Source organism: Myxocyprinus asiaticus, chromosome 48 (genome assembly GCF_019703515.2).
Source record: "Myxocyprinus asiaticus isolate MX2 ecotype Aquarium Trade chromosome 48, UBuf_Myxa_2, whole genome shotgun sequence".
Taxonomy (NCBI): domain Eukaryota; kingdom Metazoa; phylum Chordata; class Actinopteri; order Cypriniformes; family Catostomidae; genus Myxocyprinus; species Myxocyprinus asiaticus.
This window is the reverse complement of record NC_059391.1, coordinates 30,415,398-30,441,571: the sequence shown is the minus strand read 5'-3', so window position 1 is coordinate 30,441,571 and position 26,174 is coordinate 30,415,398. Positions and strand designations below refer to the sequence as shown.

General features: G+C 39.6%; 1 protein-coding gene across 7 annotated transcripts in view; it reads left to right on the top strand.

Moving 5' to 3' along the window:
• LOC127437158 (neuronal cell adhesion molecule-like) overlaps positions 1-26,174 on the top strand; it is a 106,215-nt gene that overhangs the window by 47,673 nt on the left and 32,368 nt on the right. For 3 of the 7 annotated variants that reach the window (XM_051691873.1, XM_051691875.1, XM_051691879.1), the window contains exons 3-13: positions 11,185-11,336; positions 15,182-15,199; positions 15,694-15,799; positions 17,123-17,319; positions 17,832-17,954; positions 21,318-21,488; positions 21,762-21,818; positions 23,219-23,330; positions 23,627-23,811; positions 24,371-24,502; positions 24,634-24,777. In XM_051691873.1, coding sequence (XP_051547833.1) covers positions 11,207-11,336; positions 15,182-15,199; positions 15,694-15,799; positions 17,123-17,319; positions 17,832-17,954; positions 21,318-21,488; positions 21,762-21,818; positions 23,219-23,330; positions 23,627-23,811; positions 24,371-24,502; positions 24,634-24,777 — 1,375 coding nt within the window. In that variant the 5' untranslated portion in view covers positions 11,185-11,206. The remainder of the gene's footprint in view (positions 1-11,184; positions 11,337-15,181; positions 15,200-15,693; positions 15,800-17,122; positions 17,320-17,831; positions 17,955-21,317; positions 21,489-21,761; positions 21,819-23,218; positions 23,331-23,626; positions 23,812-24,370; positions 24,503-24,633; positions 24,778-26,174) is intronic. The other 4 variants (XM_051691874.1, XM_051691876.1, XM_051691877.1 and 1 more) reach the window with 3 other exon arrangements.

Sequence of the window (26,174 nt, the reverse complement as noted above, 5' to 3'; positions counted from 1 at the left end):
AAATTTAGTTTACTATAGAGATAATCCACTGCTGTCCTCAAGGCGTACGGGGAACTTCATACTTGTGAGTTTAATAGTTCGTAATTACGACATGGTGTGTGTTGAATGATTTTGGCCAGAAAGAAATGGTCGTATTGGGCAGTTTCATATTTCTTTGCGAATTATTACTTTGTCTAAAGCGACGTAGAAATGAGGAATTCAATAACGCAAGCGATTTATCTTAAGAAGGTGAAGAATACAGCGCTCCGCTCAGAGAGATATCTTGACTTTACCAAGGTGCTTATGCTCGAAAAATCAAATGCAAGGTGGGAAAAATCTTGCACACTGTATCCATAGAAAATACAATCGTAAAATTATTTATTCCGAGGCCAAAAAATGCAAAAGTTCTCAGTGCAAAAAGCAACAAAACAAATCAAAGCAGCGCATGTCTAGTGGACATCTTATAATTAATGCCTTCATGATATAGATATTCACTGTAAATGTATACATAGTATACAAATAATGTATATAAAGTATATTGATATTTGCAGACATAATAACATGAAAAAACGAATATAGAGGATCAACGTAATATAATACACGCAGTGACGTTTCTTTCAAACACCGCTTGTTCTGTCTGTGAGTGCATACTACAGGATCAGATGAGGGTCATATGGCGAGGGGGGGGGGGGGGTCTCTGCAGGTGAACAGCCAATAAGATTTAACAGCAGGTGTGAGATCAGTGGTCACATGACAGATGGGCAGAAGTCACCACAGGAACACAATGTGTCTGAATGTGCATCACAGTGACAAAAGCTGTGTTCACAGTGGACACTTCCATACTACTACCATACTACTCATACTAGAAATGATGCTCTGAATACCCAGATGACCTGCTATATACATACTGAGTATGCTGTATACATGCAACAGGACATACTGCATGTGATGTGTGCTGTGAAATGTCATAAACACAGTTGAAGACTGTATGAATCGCTGCAGGTTTGACTCACCTGTGCTGAACAGTTTAATCTCAGTACAGTTGATTGATGTGGTCTCAGGTGAGGTGACTGAAGGATTTACACCTGTGGAAGAGTGATGAGTGCTTGTCAGTATTATAATCTGAGTCATTGATGTGAACAGCAGGACACAGTGAGTGTGCAGTGGATTCTGAGTGACCTGATTCTGGCACTGATCTGTATAACCCTGTTACTGTGACCTCCATAAATCACTGACATATCTGATTATCACACACTGACAAACTCAACACAACCTGTCTGCAATATCCACTCTTCTGCTCTGATATCATTTATTTCACTAGACAGTCTTTATTTTTAAAGAGAGTCAGATACACGAGTGAAACGTCCTCATAATGCCACTATAAAACATTGTGTTTGTGTTTGGATGAAGCTGATCTTAAACCAGCTGAATGATTTATAACATTGACATCTAACTGAATGTTACATTTAAATAATCACATCAGAGAATTTCTCCCTGTTTTACGATGTGAGTGTATCTCTTGTGCTGTTCATATGAAACACCCTTGACTGACTGCTCTGAGAGGATCATGTGACCTCACGTCTACTCAAACAGCGACTGAAGGACTCTTAAAACATCAGACACTGCAGGACTCAAAACACGCCACACACACACACACACACACACACTGTTAATCAGACAGTCTGATTAATCGCACAATATCTGGACATTCAGTCTTTGACAGTGCTGATATAAAGTGAACTAACACTTCTTGGCTGTATAACAGAAATCATTTTATTTCGATTAAAGGAATATTCCGGGTTCAGTACAAGTTCAGCTCAATCGACAGCATTTGTGACATAATACTGATTAGCACAAAAATAAATTGTTGAAATGATGTGAAGCTTGTAATTTTTATAAAAGCACTTGCTTCAACTGGTATTATTTGAGCTGTATAGTTGTTTTAGGATTATGTGTTACGTCGTCATGGCAACAAAGCTGTAAAATTGTCTATATCTTTCCACAGATGTGGTTAGTAAGTGATTTCATCACAGTAAAATCATGTTAACACACATATTGTTTATGTCTTGTGTCTATACTTTTGAAACAGTGAGTATTTTAATGTTTACAGATTGACCCCATTGACTTCCATTGTAAGTGTCTCACTGGAACACACATTTAAAGAAAAGGAGGGACGAGTTGAAATTAATTTAGCTGTCGATTGAGCTTAACTTGTGTTGAACCCAGAATATTCCTTTAATGAACTAACAATCCATTCACATGTCATCTTCAGATGTTTATATGAATGAAATCTTCACAATGCACAAGTTTTACACCATCATTTGTAGATGGACGATGTACTGGTTAAATACATTTTCCAAATATCATTTCTATTGCAGTTAAGTGAAAGCTGTTGCGTGATTTGCGCTATAAATGATCATTATATTATAATCATTATATCATTTGTTACTTTTGCATTTATTTATTTTTTTGCATTAAATGTTGCCAGCATTCTTACCAGCATCTGTTCTGCCGCAAACATGGAGAGAGAAGCGAGGAATTGTTAAATAACATCTTTATCAATCGTGCATTCATATCTATAGTTGCCAAGAAGGATTCAGCAAAATCCAAAACAAATACATGATAAAGGTTTGATTCAGAATCAAAACAAACACTTATAATGTTCAACTTGGATTAAAAAACAATATTGAGTAGATCAAATATAGATTTTTATTTAAAAATGGTTTATTTATTGATGAAATTGTTTCAGGTCTACCATTGCATTGAATATTGTTTTAAATAAAAAAGCATCTTTCACTATTTATTTTTTTTTTTTTAAAGCAAAAGTGATTATCCACCTAAAATGTCAATATTTTTTAAATAAAATGTATTGCTTATATCACCAACACTTAATTATATGGAAATGATTTTTTAAAGCGTTGGAATTAATATGATTTTAGAGTGTGTCTGTGATAAAGTGAAATTGAGTATTCCAGATGAAATCTTTTAACTGTGTTTGGTGTGTGTGTGTTTGTGAACGCCCCTCACCCGCTGCGGGCAACAGAGAGCATCATTTGATTTTCTCACACTTTCGATGAGGTTTTCTTTGTGAGATCTGGAGGGTCGTGGCTTTTGTGAGCGCTGAAGGGGAAATGATTTCTATTCACCTGCAGAGACTGAATGAACTGAAAAGACATCCAGAGAATATTCCACATGATCTCTTCTGAAATCATCTATATCTGAACATGTTCTAGTTCTGAGAGAACTGCTTTGTAATGCAGCGACATTCAGACATTAAGTGTCACTCAATTAAACAAATAGGCCTTCCTTTTGTACATCCATATGTGTTGAGTTTAGACAGCGTGTGACGGGTTGTTTGGCTGTAGATTCAGTTCTTTCACATTGAATATCAGCATGCAATTGAAGTAGAATCTTTGCATTAAAAGATCATGTCTGTTCAAGGTCACACACAATGACGGCGATCTGTCCATCTGTGTGTTCTGTTCATGTGTGGAGGGGTGTGTGTGTTATAAACACAATAAGGCTTTATAAAGCAGCTGCTGTACACAGTTACATGCGCACAGGAGATCTCTGCATCTCAATGGGGCGTCTTTAATCCTCTGTGATTGTATTTCCTGTGCTGTTCTCAGGATTGTGGAGTGGGAGTGAAGCGGCCCACCTCACAGGAACTCTTTGAGTCGAGCAGGTGGAGTTCAAGAGCTCTTTCACGAGAGGGAAACTCACAAACTACTGAAGATACAGAACTGCCTTCAGTCTGTTATTTTCACACAGTTACTGTGCCTACAGAAGTCAGAGAGGTTATTACTCATAGCTCCAGTTTGGGATTTGAACAAACTCCTAAATTGGGCCACTTCTTGCCATTCATTTCAGTGTTGAATGTGGCCCAGTTTACCTGAATTCACCCATTAACAGTGATGTGTGAATGTAAACTGCACTGAGAGCAGCAGGGGTGTCCGTCACCTGGATTTGATGTTTTACTCTGAACACCTGCGTCTCACCTGCATCTGTTATGTAAGTGTGCGTGTGTGTGTGTGTGTGGACAGACTGACGGTTCATTCGTTGTGATGGATTAAACAGCTGATATGAATCGATATGAGACATTGACCAGAACATGTGCTGCACTGTTTGTTTGTGTGCAAATCAACATCAGAATGACTGTAGATGACTAGATATCCATTCAAGTTCAAATTGGGTGACATATATGTGATTAAGTATATTTGTTTTAATTAGTGATGATGTAGGTGATACAACAATATTTGTTACAACACGCAGCAAAAATGCCATTTCTACTATAATTGCTACATTTCTGTGTGCTTTGGTGATGTAGAGAGGCGATCTTTGTAGAGTTCAGTAACCTTGCTGTGGTCCATATTTTACTGAACGGAAGTGTATGTTTATTCGAACACTTTTACAATCAGACACATAGTAAAGTTCATCATTATCAGCGGTGTAAAGTTATAAAAGTCATATCAAACACACATCATTCATGCTACTATTGGGTCATTCTGTGTGAACTCAACTGGAGGTCCCCCGCTAGACTTTTAGTTTTTTATTCTTAATAATAGTGTATTTTTAGAGTCAAGAAAATTACTGTTTTTTTTTTACTTCAGATGTTTGTTTTGTTGGACAAGAAAAACTAGCTTCTCATCGTGTGACCCACATTTGGTTTTCCACCACTGAAAATGGGTCAAATTGAACAGTTTACTGATGGAGCCACATTGAGAGCCCCATATCTCTGAGATTTAACCACATAGGGCCTTAAAAATGAAGATAGAAAAATGAAAGTTTATTCTGAACCAGAATCCACAAGGATATTAAGATATCTTTAATACTTCTGGAGTTATAGACACTCCAACTTTGGAAAAATGACAAAAATATATATTTTTGCCCCCCATTTTTGGACTCACACCATAGAGCTGTCCACATAACTCACTGCGTAACCACCATAATACAATATATCGTTGTAGAAATTAATTTGCTAGTCATGACTGTTTCCCGAAACTGTAGTAACTATGTCGCACATCCATCATTTGAGCCACGTTGGTCCAACAACATAGAGCTGTCGTTAATGACGTTACGCAGGGAGTGGAGTAATAACTTCCGCATATATTAAATTATAATAGCTCATTTATATGTACACCAGAAAGCCATTTAATGTGAGAAAGCTGCTGAAGACAAAAAGCTGCATGCATTGTATAATGCAACAGATGCATTTCGCTGCAGTAGTGGGGTTTCCCTCTATGGCACTTATGCGTTAACATAAACATATAAAAGCTGTGTTCTTCGACAGAAACTGTGTGTGATGAAGCGCTTTCTCTTAATAGTCTTTAATCCCTTAAACAGCTGCAAAACCCCAGAATAAATCTTTTTCTTAAATGCTTGTAAACGTGGTCAAATTCTTAACAGACTGAAAGATATAGAAGCTTCAGCGACGTCAAATAATGTCCACACAGCACACTAATCAGGAACTATGTTTCTAATCACAGATAAAGACCAGGGGCCTGATGTATAAATGTTGCGTACGCACAAAAATATTCATTCACCGCTTCTCACGCTCGTGATGAGATTTATAAACAGTAAACTTGACGGGGGCCTGGGTATCTCAGCGAGTAAAGACGCTGACTATCATCTCTGGAGTCGTGAGTTCGAATCCAGGGCGTGCTGAGTGACTCCAGCCAGGTCTCCTTAGCAACCAAGTTGGCCCGGTTGCTAGGGAGGATAGAGTCACATGGGGTAACCTCCTCGTGGTCACTATAATGTGGTTCTTGCTCTCGGTGGGGTGCGTGGTGAGTTGTGCGTGGATGCCGCGGAGAATAGCGTGAAGCCTCATGTGCTATGTCTCCGTGGTAACGTGCTCAACAAGCCACGTGATAAGATGCGCAGATTGACGGTCTCAGACGCGGAGGCAACTGAGATTCGTCCTCCGCCACCCGGATTGAGGCGAGTCACTACGCCACCACGAGGACTTAGAGCGCATTGGGAATTGGGCATTCCAAATTGGGGAGAAAAAGGGAGAAAAATAAAAAAAACACATGTTCCACACAAGCTGTACCCCTTGTGTATGCACTCTTTTACTGTTGACTCCAGCTGGACAAATAATGAACTGAACAGACTGATTATAAACTCTGATTTTCATTTAATTCACCACATTTATAAAATAAATTATGTAGTAAAGCACTTGAATCAGAAGTAATCGTTATCAAGCCAATAGTGGGCTATATTATTTGTAAGTAACTAATTGAAAAGGCATTGAAAGATAAGCTGTAAAAGGGATGTGCTGCGTTTGGAGAACTTTCCCGTGTCATCATAGAGAACATACAGTAACTAAAAATGACAGTGAAGATTTCTTAGTTTGTGATATTTTCTGTTCCCAATGGCTATTACAGAAATCATGTACTGAGATAAGTACAGCATTTGAATAAACATTATCTGTGATGCACACTTGACTCTGTAAAACAGACAGTATAAGACGGGCACTGCTGGAGACATTCAGTAGTCGAACGGACCATTGGAGAGACACGTCTCATCAAAAACAATATTATACAGCTGCATATCAAATGTGCTGCCTGCTCCACTTCATCCTGACCCTCATCGCAATCAAACCCTCATTCTAATCTAATAAAAACATTATGAAAAGCACATTTGCCATTCAGCTGTTTTTTTTAATATAAAATACCAGTCAAATATAAAATCGTAGTAATCCGATGATATCGGACAATGCTGAACAAAGAACAGTATTAAATATTTAACTTCTCAATAAAAACACTCTCAGGTTTTCTGAGAAGCAAAATTGCTTAGGTTAGATTTATGGCTGCATAGATAAAAATATTTTGCCAAGGGATATTCAAGATATATTCTATGAAAACAAGTTCATATCTTATAATGATTTGCATATGGTAATTGTATGCAGATGAGGATATGCATAGTCAAAAAAGGCGTTGTACACTCCATATATGGTTATTTTTGGGGAGGAGGCGGGGTGGGGAATGAATCACGTGCATGTACGCACAGTCTTCCGCTTGCTGGGATTTATTAAGGGAACGATGCGCAGGTTCTGGTGTATGGACGGTTTTATAAAACCGACTTTTGTGCTTACGCAAAACTGTGCAATGATGTTTGCGAATGTTCGTTGGAACAACGGTTTCGTTAAACACCAAATTGTTGATCTATGTTGGTAATGATGGAATTTGTGGCCATAGTTGGCTAACAATGCTTTTGGGAAATCACCAGGGTGTCGTCTATAAACCCAGAAGGCTAATTCTCCATGGGTTCACTCAGGATATTCCTTTGGGTTTTTATAATGTCAGTTTATGAGTAAAATAAGGTCTGTAGTAAACATTACTTGAAGATAGGGTTAGGTAACATAAATTACACACTTTCATACCTCTAACGTGAATTTTGAAGCCATATTGAAGCAACATACTTTAAAAAAACAAAAACAAGGCAGCTTTAAAATTCATGTTTGAGTATGAAAGTGTGTAATTTATGTTCTAGGAAAAAACGTCCACATATGTTCAAGTAATGTTTACTACAGACATTATTTTACTCATAACATCAGTTTAGGTTTATAAAAACCCAAAGGAAAATCCTGAGTGAACCCATGGGGAATTAGACTTCCGGTTCTCCTACAAACTGACGTCACGGCTCAATTGGCATATAATACAACGAGGTGCTGAAGTCAGCTGATTTTAGTAAAAGATCTACTTATCTCTGTGTAAAAATATAATCATGACACTGACACCTTTCTAAGGGTATTTTCTTGACCTGTAGATTTATTCCAAAACTATCGGTGAAAATTAAAAACTTCAGCTGGGGCCGTTTCTGGAATTTGGTTGATTTGACGTGGAATAACACAATTATCCGTGAAAGATCATGTCAGCATAGTGTCTAAAACAAAAACACATACAGCCTATAGACGGTTACAAACAACATCTCCCACAAATTAACCAGCTCAATTATAAGAGTAATAATGATGTATTATATTCCTGTTCAAAACCTTCTTCATCATGCGGTTTGTCGTTTCATTGATCTGTTGTAGTTTAAATGTACTGACGGTGTCAGAGAAAGTTCCAGTGGACTGAGAATCACTCAACAACAATAGAAGTGAAAGCACTTGTTAAATGAATGGTCAGCACATGGTAAAGCTGGCGGGGAGAGAGTCTATTGATCAGAGATGTTTCTAGAACACCAGAGAGCTGAATGAGAAGAGCTCATCTCACTGATTTCAGTGTCCGTACGATCTCTCAACATTAACATGACAATAACAGCCATTACTAGGTTAACTTTACCCATCAGAAAGAGCTTTGTCTGGTAGTAGTCCGTTTAAACACGCTCATTTCCTCTTACAATGAATCAATTTCTGAGATATTTTCCTCTGTTAATACACATGTGGTTTTCAATGTTTTATGAAAGTTAAGAACACAAAAAGACTTGGTTCATCTGTATTTTTCACTAGTTTCATGTTTAGATGAAATATTTGCTTGTGCTGTTTTAGTTTGTGCAGTTTTTCCAGTGAGGATACGCATTGAAATGATATCCGAGTGTGACAGGAGAATGAATCAGGACGGATGCCTTTTGCTCTTTTTCCTTTTGCTTATTGAAAAGGTCAACACTATGCAGGAAATGGATTTCTGAAAGAGGTACATCGCCATGGATACGGCAGCGTGATGGAGGTGTCACAGCGTGCCGTCCAATGATTTATTACCGCATGCATAACATGAGCCGCAGCCACCTGACGCATGAAAACTTTTCATTCCAGACACAGACGCTCATTGTGATGGATGAAAGCATGTGTGTTTGTGTTCTGATGTGATACACACGTTACACATGCACATGAATCTGTGTTTGCGTTCGGGCTTCAAACTTTACTCATAGACAATAGCAGAGATTGTCTGCAGTATTTACATATGCAAATGAAGCCCCTCCCCCAATTAGCATATGAAGGGATTGCATCTGCCCTCCTCACACACATGCACTGATCTGAGGACTGTGCACTCTCATTGACTGGTGTGATTGTGTTTTTCAGTCTAACAGAACTACAGGGGCCCGTCAGGGTCACATTCACCCCTTCATCTCATTTTAATGACTTTTAAACTGATTTGGGACCTGTAATCCTCCTTTGATGTGATCGTTTTGAGGTCAGGTGGCACAAGGCTTTACACACTCCCACTTTGACTCTCAGCGTAAAAAGATTTTATAAAAACTTTTATAAAGAACATTAACATATTTATAAATCTATAAATGTCATGAAACTGTAAGATTAATTGGTTTGAACTTTCAGCATGTTTCATTTTCTCTGTGTTGTCATTAATATAAAGTGTTGCTGTGAGAATCCAGCGGTGTGCGGTGAGATTAAAGCCATTTGTTCAGTGTATTATATGAGTTATCTTGTTGTGTAGATTGCTGTAGCGGTGTCATTGAGCAGCGACGCAGCACACGGGATCGTCCTGCATGCTAACAGCCTCATTCCTTTAACACGCTGCCAAACATTAGCATCTCTGAGGACGGCAGTCCGAGAGAAGGAATTTCTGTGGATTTTGTTGTGTTTGTGTTTGTTAATATGAGTGTGAGAAAAGACGGGAATATTAATGGATTCAGTGCGAGAATGAATCATTCAGAGACTCGTTGTGTAAACAGTTGTTTTAGTGGAGGTAAACAGCACAAATGAGCAGAAAGACAAAAGCAAGAACTTCTGTGAATAACAAGAGCTTTTAATGAATTAAACATTCCTTTAGAAAGTGCTACTTTACTGTTGGAGGAGAAGTGTTACCATGGAAACAGTGTTTTTCACTGACCAAAATATTGCGTTACTTTTATACATAACTTACATAAATAGTCACATAAAATAGTTAGTCAAAAAATTCTTACATACTGTTGGAGGAAAAGTGTTTCCATGGAAACAGTGTTTTTCACTGCCCAAAATATTGTATTACTTTCTTATGCAACTTGTTACATAAATTGTTGCATTATGAATTGTTCATCAAAACATTCTTGCATAAATTGGTAGAATATGCAGTTCATGTAAGAATAGTTTTTCAGACAATTTACATAAATCTGTTCTTCTAATATTTCATACTGTGTGGAAAAACGTTGCATAATGGATTAAAATATAGTTAAACATTAAAAAGTGTTGGAGCTGAGAATGCATTATCATATTGGCTTGAAATAGTTAACAAATGAACACTTGCATTAAAAGGGTTCATTGGTTTTGAATTCATGTTGACTTTAAATGGATCTGATTAGGTTTGATGCTGGTCATCTCAGCTGATCTCTGGTGATTTGCTGTTAAACCAGCAGTCACTTCAGCTCTAAAGAAAACAAACTGCATCATATAACATGCATTATTGCATTAACAAGTGAACCGTGCTATTTGCACAATGCATTCCACAATCTGCAACGCCTCAATTCATATGATAAACAGAGCAATTATTTGCATACCGCCTCTGCAATTATAAAATCTAATGAGGGGCTTATGGGAAACGTATGCTCGGAGCTCTTGATAGAATGCTTTTGTCTGGCTGCTGTCACCGATAAGACGCCTGCGAGACGAGATCGCCCCAATTTAATCTTTAAACAGTTCAAATTCTGCTCTTGGGATGAAAAGCAGATATTACAGTGTTTAAACAGTTTTAAAATAACACAACAGATTGACACTAGTCACTGGACTTCTGAATACTGTGTGTCTCTGAGGAAATCCCTCTTTTACACACAGATTCTAAAACGATTAATTGTGGACGAGACTTTAAGCCCATATCATGATGTCTGGAGGTTATTTTATGAGGGCAGGTGTGTGATCTGTACCCGCCGCCGCTTGCCGTTAGTGCTAAATTACCAACCGCTACTAAATATATAATGTCCCAGAGGGCACAGAGAGAGCAGGAGCCGCGACTGCTGATCTAAAACACCCCGCGGGGCTGTGATGTCATCACACCAGCATACATATTACACTGCAGGATATTAAAAAACACACACACACACACACACACACACACACAGTGAGTAATTAGTGGCTAATTAGAGAGTGTTAGTGGAGCAAACAAAGGCCTGTGGTGGACAGTGAAAGTGTTTTATTCTGCTGTCCTACATGGAGAGTGTGAAGTATTTTAAAGTGAAGCTTTTCTGCGACCTCTCTCAATATACCTGCAGAATACATCACACCTGACACACACCTCTCTCTCTCTCTCTCTCTCTCTCTCTCTCTGTCAGTGTTGGATGAGTTTGTGTCTGAATGCAGTTGAAGGCGGGACTGAACTCACACCAGATGCGGCTCATGATGGACACGTGGAGGGACGGCTGTTTGGTTCTGCTGGTGATATTTCTGGGTCACATGATCAGCGCACAGGAGGTCCCTCTTGACCGTATGTATCTCTCTCTCGCTCTCTCTCTTCTCACACACACAACACACGCACATACACTCACATGCAAGCACTATCACACATACACAAACACACACGCGTGCACACACACGCTCATACACTCGCACACACGTGCACACGCACACATACACAAACGCACGCACACAAACACACACGCTCATACACTCGCACACACGTGCACACGCACACATACACAAACGCACGCACACAAACACACACGCACAGACACTCTCACACTCAAACACACTCACACAAACACACACGCACAGACACTCACACACACACTCTCACACACGCATGCACACACACAAGCACTATCACATGCACAAACACACACACTCATACACTCGCACACAGACACGCATAGACACTCTCACACACAAACACACTCACACACGCACAAACACACAGTCACACACACACTAACGTGCACACACACACACACACACACTCACACACTCATACACTTGCACACACATACACAAACGCACTCACACAAACAGACACGCACAGACACTCACACACAAACACGCACGCACAGACACTCAAACACACACACTCTCACACGCGCGCACATAAACACAAGCACTATCACACATGCACAAACACACACACAGTCACACACTCTCAAACACACGCATACACACACACACACACACACTCACACACACGTGCGCACGCACACACAGACACGCACAGACACTCACACACACAAACACACGCACACACACGCACGCACACGCGCACATACACGCAAGCACAAACATGTGCATACACACGTGCACATACACGCAAGCACTATCACACACGCACAAACAGTCACACACTCTCACACACAAACACACACGCGTACACTCACACACTCTCACACACACATACACACACACACATGCGCACTGAAACACACACACACACACTCTCACACACACAAACACACACACAGTCTCACACACACATATATACACACACATGCACACTGAAACACACACACAAACTCACACACGCGCACTCAAACACACACACACACTTACACATACTCACACACACACATACATACACACATACACATACATACACACATGAACTGTGACACACAAATAACCAATGTGCCATAGATTTCTATTGTTTTTACATAAAGCTTATTATAATGTCTTGATACTAGAGGTCTGCATGGACATTAAGTTGAAGCCCACACCTGACCTGTACCCGAGACCGTGTGACCTGATCCGACTGGTACCGTCAAATGTTAAGCCCAAACCTGAAATCATTCTCTCTGTTTATTATTTCGACTCCAAACAAGTAAATGTTTTTGCCAGCTGTAAGTAACAGTATATCAACAGTAAACACAGTTTTAACGTTGCACAAGCGGCCCCTCATAAGACATTGTCTTACTGTTTATTAAGTGCTGTAACTGTGTAACAACTGAACTTCAGAATGTCAATAAAAAAGACAGACACAGCTCAGTGAATGAAATGGAAAGTTGACACTAGTAAAGATGTCTAAAGTGTGGCAGTCCTGTGTAAGACAATGTTTTTTAATTGAAAAATACACCATGACACATTCGGTGTGAACAGCCCCTAACTCGTCTGTTCGAGCCTGTCTGTGAGTGAGAGTGCATGCGTTAAACAAGTTATTTTAAAAAATAAAAATAGTTTAAAAATAAAAAAGTAAATATAGTCTACAGTATATTTGGAATAATAGTAATAATATATGTATACTGTATATATACACTGATCAGCCACAACATTAAAACCACTAACAGGTGAAGTGAATAACATTGATTATCTCGTTACAATGGCACCTGTCAAGGGGTGGGATGTATTAGGCAGCAAGTGAACAGTCAGTTCTTTAATTTCACGTGTTGGAAGCAGGAACAATGGGCAAGCGTAAAGATCTGAGCGACTTTGACAAGGGCCAAATTGTGATGGCTAGACCACTGGGTCAGAGCATCTCCACAACGGCAGGTCTTGTGGGGTGTTCCTGGTATGCAGTGGTTAGTACCTACCAAAAGTGATCCAAGGAAGGAGAACTGGTGAACCGGCGACAGGGTCATGGGCGCACAAGGCTCACTGATGCGTGTAGGGAGCGAAGGCTAGCCCGTCTGGTCTGATCCCAGAGAAGAGCAGAAAAATATAATGCTGGTCATGATAGAAAGGAGTCAGAACACACAGTGCTTCTCAGCTTGAGGCGTATGGGGCTGCATAGCTGCAGACCAGTTAGAGTGCCCATGCTGACCCCTGTCCACCGCCGAAAGCGCCTACAATGGGCACGTGAGCCTCAGAACTGGACCATGGAGCAATGGAAGAAGGTGGCCTGGTCTGATGAATCACGTTTTCTTTTAGATCATGTGGACGGTCGGGTGCGTGTGCGTCGTTTACCTGGGGAAGAGATGGCAGCAGGATGCGCTGTGGGAAGAAGTCAGGCCAGCGGAGGCAGTGTGATGCTCTGGGCGATGTTCTGCTGGGAAACCCTGGGTCCTGGCATTCATGTGGATGTTACTTTGACATGTACCACCCACCTAAAGATTGTTGCAGACCACGTACAGCTCTTCATGGCAACGGTATTCCCTGATGGCAGTGGCCTCTTTCAGCAGGATAATGTAGCCTGCCACACTGCACGCATTGTTCAGGAATGGTTTGAGGAACATGATGAAGAGTTCAAGGTGTTGATTGTCCTCCAAATTCCCCAGATCTCAATCCGATTGAGCATCTATGGGATGTGCTGGACCAACAAGTCCGATCCACAGCGGCTTCACCTCACAACTTACAAGACTTAAATGATATACTGCTAACGTCTTGGTGCCAGATACCACAGGACACCTCCAGAGGTCTTGTGGAGTCCATGCCTCGATGGGTCAGAGCTGTTTTGGCAGCACGAGGGGGACCTACACGATTTTAGACAGGTGGTTTTAATGTTGTGGCTGATTGGTGTGTATGTATATATATTCCCCATTAATTATAAATCAGACTTGAACCTGAAGTTATACTAGAAGAACTGAGCTGAAAACGGTTTGAAATGCCAGTGGTTTGTCGGGTCTCGCCGGGCTCGGGTCGGGTTGCAGACCTCTATTACAGACTTACACAAACCCCTAAAAGAACACTTTTTGCTTTTTTAGAACATCATAAAACTAATAAAGTTTTATTGTACAAAATATATATGGTTTTATGCATTTATTATGAATTGTTTTTCTAAATGAGGTTGTCCCCAAAGGAGGTTTTGACAGATTTGACACATTTTTTTGTCCCCAAACTATAGCAATTATGTTTCAAAATATTGTTTGTTTCTTGTTCTGTTCATATTTATGGGCAGTTTCACAGCAGCCCGGCTCTCTAGTTCTTGCAGTTTCTGCAGTAATGATCCTGATGCCTACAGATAGTTTACTGCTATCAGTGTGTGTGTGTGTGTGTGTGTGTGTGTGCTGATGGTGACAGAATAAGTTTTGCTGACCACATTCTGTCCAGTGTCTCATTCTGACAAACACTGTCCAATTACAGTCAGCCTGAGAGAACCACAGAAACATCCAGAAACTGTGTGTGTGTGTGTGTGTGTGTGTGTGTGTGTGTGTGTGTGTACAGGTCGATCAAACATACAGCTGTACAGTAATACTGTATAAATATCCTCTTAATCAGAAGTTTGACAGCTCTGTAATTAAAAACGATGATTCAACTGATTGTTTCTTGCCGCTGTTAGACACAAATCACAAACGCTTGAAATGTCATGACGAGTTTATACTTTGTTCATCAGCAGGAATGTTTTATTGAGTAACTTGTGCTCTCTTGCGTGTGTGTTTGTGATTTTACCTCTGCTGATTCTGTGGGGGATTTTAGCGAAACTTCTGGAAGGATGTAAGTTTCTCTGCTGTGATTTCTGCAGGATTTCATTCATCCGTTTGCTGTGAACTGAGCTTTTTTATGTTCCTCTATCGTTTCATGTTTGTTTCTGATATGTTTAGCGCTCTGTTGCGTTGTCTGGATGCATGCTGTTTATACGGCACGTTTCTTTGGGTTCCTGTGTGTTCCTTATGTTTATCGTCTGGAGAGAGACTTCTTAAAATAGCACTGCTACAGAAATATGAGCCAGATATACATTTAAAAACAAGAGTTTGTTGTTGTTGTTGTTTTGCATGGTTTTGTCCGATAGTGAGTAGTTTTCAATAATTTGATCTTCATGTGCATTCATGTGTTGCTTTGAAGTTGAAAACTGAGTGTGCATGCCAACAGACCCTGTGTTATTATTGTTGGTATATTTGTGTGAGTGTGTTGCAGTGAGCTGTGTGTGTGTGTGTGCGCACTCTGTGATTGGCTGTAAGAGTTACTGAAGTGTGTCATGTGACCTGCAGTGCCGCAGCCTCCCACAATCACCCATCAGTCTCCAAAAGATTACATCATCGACCCGCGAGAAAACATCGTCATCCACTGTGAGGCCAAAGGAAAACCCCGTCCCAGGTCAGAACCGTCTGCTCTCAAGTGCACTAACTAGTACACATCTGTACATGTTTTTTTTGGGGGGGGATTTTTCCCCCTTTTTCTCCCAATTTGGAATGCCCAATTCCCAATGCGCTCTAAGTCCTCGTGGTTGCATAGTGATTCGCCTCAGTCCGGGTGGCGGAGGACGAATCCCAGTTGCTTCCGCGTCTGAGACCGTCAATCCGCGCATCTTATCATGTGGCTTGTTGAGCGCGTTGCCACGGAGACATAGCGCGTGTGGAGTCTTCACGCCATCCACCGCGGCATCCGCGCTCAATACACCATGCACCCCACCGAGAACAAACCACATTATAGCGACCACGAGGAGGTTACCCCATGTGACTCTACCCTCCTTAGCAACCAGGCCAATTTGGTTGCTTAGGAGATCTGGCTGGAGTCACTCAGCACGCCCTGGATTCAAACTAGCGAACTCCAGGGATGGTAGCCAGCGTATTTTACCACTGAGCTACCCAGGCATCTGTACTTTCATCTGCTACACTGTGTCCAATCGATAAATCACATCTCTTCTGTGTGACAAGTGACATCCTGATAACTCCGCCCACAGTGAAATCTCATTGGTCCAAAAGGGGTGGTTGACAAAAGAAGTTTTCCAAGATGATAGGAAAAGAGGAATCTTTAAATGTAATGTTTGTGTCCATGTTGGTTTCATACATTTTGAAAAGCATTTTCTGCAAAAAACAAAACTGAATTAATGACTTTAAAAATACTTAAAATACTTTCCATGCTCCTTGAATACACGTGAATTAATATTAAAGTTAATAATAAATATTTAATAAAAAAGGATTTAAACAATATACCAATGTATGTGTGTATATATATATATATTACAAATATTACTGAATTTTCATATCGCAAAATATGAATAATTTTTTTTTTACTTTAAGTCCCAGAAAAAAATCTAAAAATGACTTTGAACTCATAAATTGAACACAATCATAGGAGAGGTGTATTCAAGTCATTGCATTGTTTGTGTATTTTTTTAATAATTTAATATATCTAGCCAACAAAAAAAACAAGTCATGTCATTGACCCATTAAACATCAAACATTATCTGATTAACTGTAATTAAATCACAGTTTCAGTATATACAGAATAGAACATCACATGTCTGGTTACAGTTAGTCACATGTAAATGAACTGGTTTTACTGGAGAGTTGTTTAATAAGACTGAATTAACCCGACACATTACAGCAGTAAAGTCATGATTTCTGTTCAGATCAGATTTAGCTTTAGAGATGTGTGTACCGGTAGATGAAATAATGATGTTCATTTAACTCGCAGCTTCTCATGGACGAGAAACGGGACTCATTTCGACATCGATCGAGATCCTAAAGTGATCATGAAGCCTCATTCAGGAACTCTTGTGATTGACATCAGCGGAGGAGAGAGATCTGAAGCGTATGAGGGCGTTTATCAGTGTACCGCTCGCAACGAACTCGGCACCGCCGTCTCCAACAACATCATCATCCGACAGTCCAGTACGTCCAATCACACGACGACATCAGCGCATTCTTCTCATCTGTCATCTCTTCTTGTTTCTCTTTAACTGTATCATTCTCATTGTGTTTGTGTCAATAAGACATTTTCAGCCTCATCAGAGATCTGATTCTGGAAGGTAAATGTGAATATTAGTGTGTAATGCATGAAACAGCTGACTGGATTCTCCTGCACACTGATCCTCATGTGTGTTTACATCTGTTCCTCTTCATTCTCCTGCATTTACTCTTCATTCACGTCATGTCATGTAAAACTGATTATCTGAGGTTATCACATCTCCTCAAACTATAATAACACTCATACTGTCTCAAAACCTAGTGAGCTGCCTAACGAGTCCACATAACGAGGCATCACAGGTGTGTGTGAACATTCTGGGTATTACAGGAACATTTGAACACACCTGTGAGGTCAGCTCACTCGTTTCTGTGACACATGTTGAGTTTGAGTTGAAGTGTGACGGTGTCATTGTAATGATGTTGTGTTGTGTGTGCAGGATCTCCTCTGTGGTCTAAAGAGAGAATGAAACCCATCATTGCACAGGAAGGAGAATCTTTAATTCTGCCCTGCCGCCCCCCAGCCGGACTCCCCCCACCCATTATATTCTGGATGGACAACAGTAAGATAAACACACACACAGACACCAAACACACACACCAGATACCAAACACAAACACACGCACTTACTCACACACACACACACACAAACAGACACACACTTACTCACACACACACACACACACACACACACACACACACACACACACACACACAGACACCAAACACACACACCAGATACCAAACACAAACACACGCACTTACTCACACACACACACACAAACAGACACACACTTACTCACACACACACACACACACACACACACACACACAGACACCAAACACACACACACCAGATACCAAACACAAACACGCACACGCACACCCATACACACGCACACACACAGAAACACACACACATACAAATCACACACAGAAACACACGCATGCACACACACACACTCACTCACGCACACACACAAACAGACACACACTTACTCACACACACACACACACACTCACACACAAACAGACTCACACACACACAAACAGACTCACACACTTACACATACACAAACAGACACACACACACACACACACAAACAGACTCACACACTCACACACACACACAAACAGACACACACTTACTCACACACACACACACACACACTCACACACAAACAGACTCACACACACACAAACAGACTCACACACTTACACATACACAAACAGACACACACACACACACACACAAACAGACTCACACACTCACACACACACACAAACAGACTCACACACTTACACACAGACACACACACACAAACAGACTCACACACTTACACACACACACAGACACCAAACACACACACCAGATACCAAACACACGCACGCACACCCATACACCCGCACACACACAGAAACACACACACATACAAACCACACACAGAAACACACGCATACACAGACACATGCACACACACATGCACGCGCACACACACAAAAGACACACACTCACACACACACACACACAAACAGACTCACACACACACAAACAGACTCACACACTTACACACACACAAACAGACACACACACACACACACACAAACAGACTCACACACTTACACACACACAAACAGACACACACACACACAAACAGACTCACACACACACAAACAGACTCACACACTTACACACACACAGACACACACACACGAACAGACACACACACACACAAACAGACTCACACACACACACACACACACACACACACACACAAACAGACTCACACACACACACTCACTCACAAACAGACTCACACACACACACACACACTCACTCACAAACAGACTCACACACACACACAAACAGACTCACACACACACACACAAACAGACACACACACACACACACACAAACAGACTCACACACACACACACACACACACACAAACAGACTCACACACACACACACAAACAGACTCACACACACACACACACACACACAAACACAAACAGACTCACACTCACACACACAAACAGACTCACACACACACACAAACACAAACAGACTCACACACACACACACAAACAGACTCACACACACACACACACACAAACACAAACAGACTCACACTCACACACACAAACAGACACAGACACACATGCACACACACCCACACAGACACAAACAGACACATACACACACTCACACACACACACAAACAGACTCGCACACAAACAGACTCACACTCACACACACAAACAGACTCTCACACACACACACAAACAGACTCACACACACACACACACACACTCACACACAAACAGACTCGCACTCACACACACACACACACACATGCGCACACATACACATACACACCACACACAGAAACACACATACACACACACAGAAACACACATACATACACACACACTTATGCGCACGCACACACACACATGCACACACATACACACACACATACACGTGCACACACAGAAACACACGCATACACAGATGCATGCACACACACAGAAACATACACGCCATACAAACAGACATACTCTTACATACACACACACACACACATGCTTGTGCAGTGCTTTTGAACATTGATACTGTAGATGATGCAATGACAGAACAAGACTTTATTAATATTAAAAAAGAACAGACTCAGACTGTTAATAATAGAAATGTGTCTGCAGTATAGAGTTTAAACTCCAGTGGATTCATCTGCACAACTATCATTGAACTTGTTATTATGAGGTGTGAGTTATGCACAACACAAGGACTTTAGTTTCCCGAGCAACATCATAATGCATTCATATGATAAAACTGGTGTGCACTCACAGGTGTGTGTGTGTGTGTGTGAGAGTGTGTGTGTGAGTGTGTGTGAGTGAGATTGTGTGTGAGAGTGTGTGTGAGTGAGAGTGTGTGTGTGTGAGTGAGTGTGTGTGTGTGAGAGTGTGTGTGAGTGAGAGTGTGTGTATGTGAGTGAGTGTGTGTGTGAGAGTGTGTGTGTGTGAGAGTGTGTGTGTGTGTGAGAGTGTGTGTGAGTGAGAGTGTGTGTGAGTGTGTGTTATGACTATTTTACAACAGCTTCAAATGCAGCTCATCCAATCAGATCTGATCTTTTGATTTGTCTTTCAAGTTATAAATTAAAAGGAGAAAATAATTAAATCAGATGTATTTATATATACAAAATACATACAACTTTATTGTTATGTATAGAATATATATTTAATAATAAAATAAATTACATTGAATTAATTACATAATGTGCCGATTTATTAATTGGATTAATTGCATATATTACTGAAAGATAACGTGGTAACTCTTTACAGTAAGGCTGTATTTGTTAACATTAGTTAACATGAATTAAAATAAACAATACTTTTATAACAACTATCAATGAACAATTGAATTTTAACAATTAACATTTAACCATGATCAATAAATGTTGTGTTGCTCATTGTTAGTTCATGATATTTGATGCATTAACTAATGTAAACAAATATATCCTTACTGTAAAGTGTTACTGATCATTTATGTACTGATATAACAAATATAATCATTTAAAGATATTACATTATTGTGGCCGTAACAAGTGAAGCATTTATTACACAATACAAAAAGTATCTTTAGAAGTCAATATATTGTGTGTTTAATTTCCATATCATTGAACAAAAACCCATTAATAACCTTCAGTCAACATCAATCTATTTTACAAGTGCATTCATTTTTATATTATTAAATGCACTAAATGAACAGCCCTAATTTAAATGTTAGCACTAACATCTATCAGAATGTGTGTCATGATGTCACAGTGTGTGTGTGTGTGTGTGGTCACTATTAATGATGTTCTACATGTTGATCTGTCATGTATGTGCGCTGATGTCATGTTCATGTCCGTCTGTATTTCTCCAGATTTCCAGCGTCTGCCTCAGAGTCGCCGAGTTTCTCAGGGGCTCAACGGAGATCTGTATTTCTCTAACATCCAGACGGAAGACTCCAGAAGCGACTACATCTGTTATGCTCGATTCCCACACACGCAGACCATACAGCAGAAGCAGCCAATCGCGGTCCGCGTGCTCAACAGTGAGTGTGTTCTGTCTCCTGTAGTTCTGTGTCTGACACTCAATGAAGAGGATTGTTTAGAGATGATGACTCGAGCGTCAATAAAAAAACCCCAAACGTCCATTCACCCGCTCTCTGAATGAACAAAAGAAGCTCTTGAGTCTCAAATGCCACCCATGACAGCTGTGGAGATGCTCTGACATTCGTTTCTCAGCCAGTCATGTTCATTTGATCAGCTGCATGATTTTATTGGTTGTTTTGATTTGTTTTGTTGTTGTTGTTGTTGTGTTTCAGTGGATTCAATGAATGACACACTGGCAGTTTATTTCAATGACTCTGGTTTGTTTAGTGGTGAGTGATGGCGCCCCCTAGTGACCCCCACCTTTTCTAAATTAACCAACCTGTCCTGCCAGTTTAACCCAAAACCTGATCCACTCTAACCTGAACTTCACTTCTCACACACAGATAATTACTGTACAACAGGAAGTGTCTTTCACATCATTACAGCCCTCTCATATGTCTTCTTACAATATTAAATATTAAATCTTTCTACTGCATGACAATCATTCTTTTGTCTCTTGGATCAAAAATAACAATTACAATGAGAAATGATAATGCAAATAGTTGCAGTGCTGAATGCTGATTGGTCAATACAGAGTTCCAGTCGTGCTCAAATACACAATATAGTAACAGCGATGATGTGAAACAGTTGTGTTCTTAATATTTGTATTATGTACACAACATTATATATAAGTGCTGCATTTTCTTACTGAGTATTTTTGTCTTTTTACTCCAGAAAAAATATCTAAACATTTTAAAACAAGAGAAAATGACTTCAGAAGCAGAATTAGATCAAATATTAAGTTTTGTTTATTATTGGGGCATATGCTCAAAACAAACAAACAAACAATAAATAAACTATTTGCCAATGGGGAAAGAAAAATAAACTTGTTTTCCCGTTGAAGCAAGTTTTGTATTTCTTACCCAACTGGCAAATATTTCTATTATTTTTATATAAACAGAAACATTAATACATTTCATTCAATTTCTCTGAGTACAAGATAAGACATCTTGTCATTCTGCTTCTCAATTAAACTTATATTCTTTTAATAATGTGTATATATACAGTAAATACTCAGTGTATATTTATAATTTAATCTTAAGCTTTAAGAACTTTGATGTGAAGTATTGAAAGAGATTTATACAACTTTATTTATCAATATATTCATCGTAGAATGACTTTATTTTATGAGCACATTTAAGTGATATTGTACAAAGTGCTTCAAGAAGACATTCATTTAAAACAGTATATAACACATCAGTTAAATGCAGACAGACACTTTCTAATGTCAGATATAATAGCAGTAATAACAATAATATCTCTAGCATGTTTTTATGTGATTATTGGGGAAGACTGTCTTTTATCGTCTTCTAGATTTTTCCTTCATTTATCTGTTCATCTCTTCATCTCATTCTGTCACTGAACTCATTTCTCTTTGTTGATTACTTCATGATTTCTGTTGATATAACTGTATATATTCATGAGGTATACTGTATATACTGTGTGCATCACCCAGATACTATTGGCTGTTGCTAGGAGACACTGGCCCCTCCTCCAGCTGGTGTGAAGTTATTCTAAACTCTGATTGGTTCACTTATAATAATGCTGGTCTGTTAATCTGTGTGCAGTGTAAATCACTGTAGTGTGTATTTAATCCAGCTCTGTGAGTAAATCGGTGTTTGTATTTCAGATAAACCATCAGAGGAGCGAGCGCCCACATTCATGATTCCCAGCGGCTCCAGCAGCTCTAAACTGGTTCTGAGAGGAGAGACTCTTGAGATGGAGTGTATCGCCGACGGCCTGTGAGTTTAACACATTAAACACATCTCAACACATGGGTTAAAGTCAACGAGAAATCAAAATGAACTCTATTTACTTCATTAAATAAACTGATCAGTGAATGTTATTCTAAAGTCAGATCTGTAATTTCACTGCCATCTTTTCATGATCCAATCAAATCCTGACTGAGACAATCAAGCCCCGCCCACTCAATCATGTTTCATTTGGAGATGCATCACATATGTGATGTTTGGTGTGTAGTGCTGTTTATCTGTTGTTGTTGTTTATGTGTTGTTGTCTGATTGTCTCTCTGTGTCAGTCCCACTCCAGAGGTGTCGTGGATGAAGCTCAGCGGTGAGATTCCCAGCGGACGCGCTTCATTCCTGAACTTCCACAAGACTCTGCGGATCACAGACGTGTCTGAGGCAGACGCTGGAGAATATCGTTGCACTGCCAAGAACCGACATGGCTCGACTCAACACACCATCAGAGTCTCCGTCAAAGGTGGAAAACTGCAACAATATTTCTCACACAGTCTCCTGTATTGATTTTGTCAAGCTGATGTTTGATTTGGTTTCCTGAAAGCGCTGCTGTTGTGTCAGTAAACAGACGTGATGGTTATAATGCCTGAAGAACATGGATTGGTCAAGATGTTTTCTTCTCTGTAAATGGAGCAGATCAAACAACTCTAGAGACAAACACTGTTAATATCCTTACTTAATCAAGATACATTTTCAAGCAAAATATTGTCCGATATTAAGAGAATATTTCTTGAATTAAGTGTATTTTTTATTGCTGTAAGCATAAACCTCAATTTTATTCGATTTATGCTTAAAATAATAATAATAATACAAAAAACAGTTTGAGAGAATTTTCAAGATATATTCACTGAAGTCTTAATGTCTTGTGTGATCATGCTTCTCAAGTAAATCTTGTTTGATTGATGTTTACTTTTACTGTTAAACAAGACAAAAGAACTGATTAAGAGAATGATTTTTGCAGTACGGACCGTTATACATATTCATATGAGCTAAGCATGTGCTGCTGTTGTTTTAATTTTCAGCTGCTCCGTACTGGATCAGCGCTCCCAGGAATCTGGTTCTGGCTCCAATGGAGACGGGCATCATCACCTGCCGGGCGAGAGGACACCCCAAACCCACCATCAGCTGGTCCATGAACGGAGTGCCAATCGAGAGTCAGTGACTGACAGTGTTTACTGTTACACAACACACACTTCAGTTTGTGTCATCTGATTGACAGTTATTTCATAAGAATAAAGCTGTGAAATTCTGTTTAATATGTAAAGTTGTGATTGTTTTTGTTCAGACGCTCCTAAGGACCCCAGCAGGAAGGTTGAAGATGACACTATCATATTCTCAGAGGTTCAGACGGGCTCCAGTGCTGTTTATCAGTGTAATGCATCCAATGAATACGGATATTTACTGTCCAACGCTTTCGTCAATGTGCTGGGTGAGTCATCAGTAAACAGACACCGTTACTGTAACATATAAGACATCCATAACATTAATAAAGTGATGATTAATGTGTGATTGTGAATAAGTGATGATGAATGTGTGATTGTGAATAAGTGATGATGAATGTGTGATTGTGAATGTGTTGATGAATGTGTGATGGTGAATGAATATTGATGAATGAGTGATGAATGTGTGATGATGAATGAGTAATAATGAATGAGGGATGATAAATGTGTGATTGTGAATAAGTGATGAATGTTTGATGGTGAATGAGTGATTATGAACATGTGAAGATGAATGTTTGATGATGAATGAGTGATGATGAATGTGTGATTGTGAATGTGTGATGGTGAATGAGTGATTGTGAATGTGTGAATGTGATGGTGAATGTGTGATGGTGAATGAGTGATTGTGAATGTGTGAATGTGATGGTGAATGAGTGATGATGAATGTGTGATTGTGAATGTGTGATTGTGAATGAATGATGATGAATGTGTGATGATGAATGTGTGATTGTGAATAAGTGATGATGAATGTGTGATGATGAATGTGTGATTGTGAATGTGTGACAGTGAATGAGTGATGATTAATGTGTGATTGTGAATAAGTGTTGATGAATGTGTGATGGTGAATGAGTGATTGTGAATGTGTGAATGTGATGGTGAATGAGTGATGATGAATGTGTGATTGTGAATGTGTGATTGTGAATGTGTGAATGTGATGGTGAATGAGTGATGATGAATGTGTGATTGTGAATGTGTGACAGTGAATGAGTGATGATTAATGTGTGATTGTGAATAAGTGTTGATGAATGTGTGATGGTGAATGGATGATGATGAATGAGTGATGAATGTGTGATGGTGAATAAGTGATGGTTAATGTGTGATTGTGAATGAATGAGTGATGGATATTTGATGATGAAAGAGTGATAATGAATGATGGATGATGAATGTGCTATGATGAATGAGTGATGATGAATGTGTGATTGTGAATGATTGATGATGAATGTGTGATGATGAATGTGTGATTGTGAATGTGTGACGATGAATGTGTGATGATGAATAAGAGATGATGAATGAGTGATGATTAATGTGTGATTGTGAATAAGTTATGATGAATGTTATTGTGAATGTGTGATGGTGAATAAGTTATGATGAATGTGTGATTGTGAAAGTGTAATGATGAATGTGTGATGGTGAATAAGTGATGATGAATGTGTGATGGTGAATGAATGAGTGATGAACGTTTGACGATGAAAGAGTGATAATGAATGAGGGATGATGAATGTGCTATGATGAATGAGTGATGATGAATGTGTGATTGTGAATGATTGATGATGAATGTGTGATGATGAATGTGTGATGATAAATAAGAGACAATGAATGTGTGATT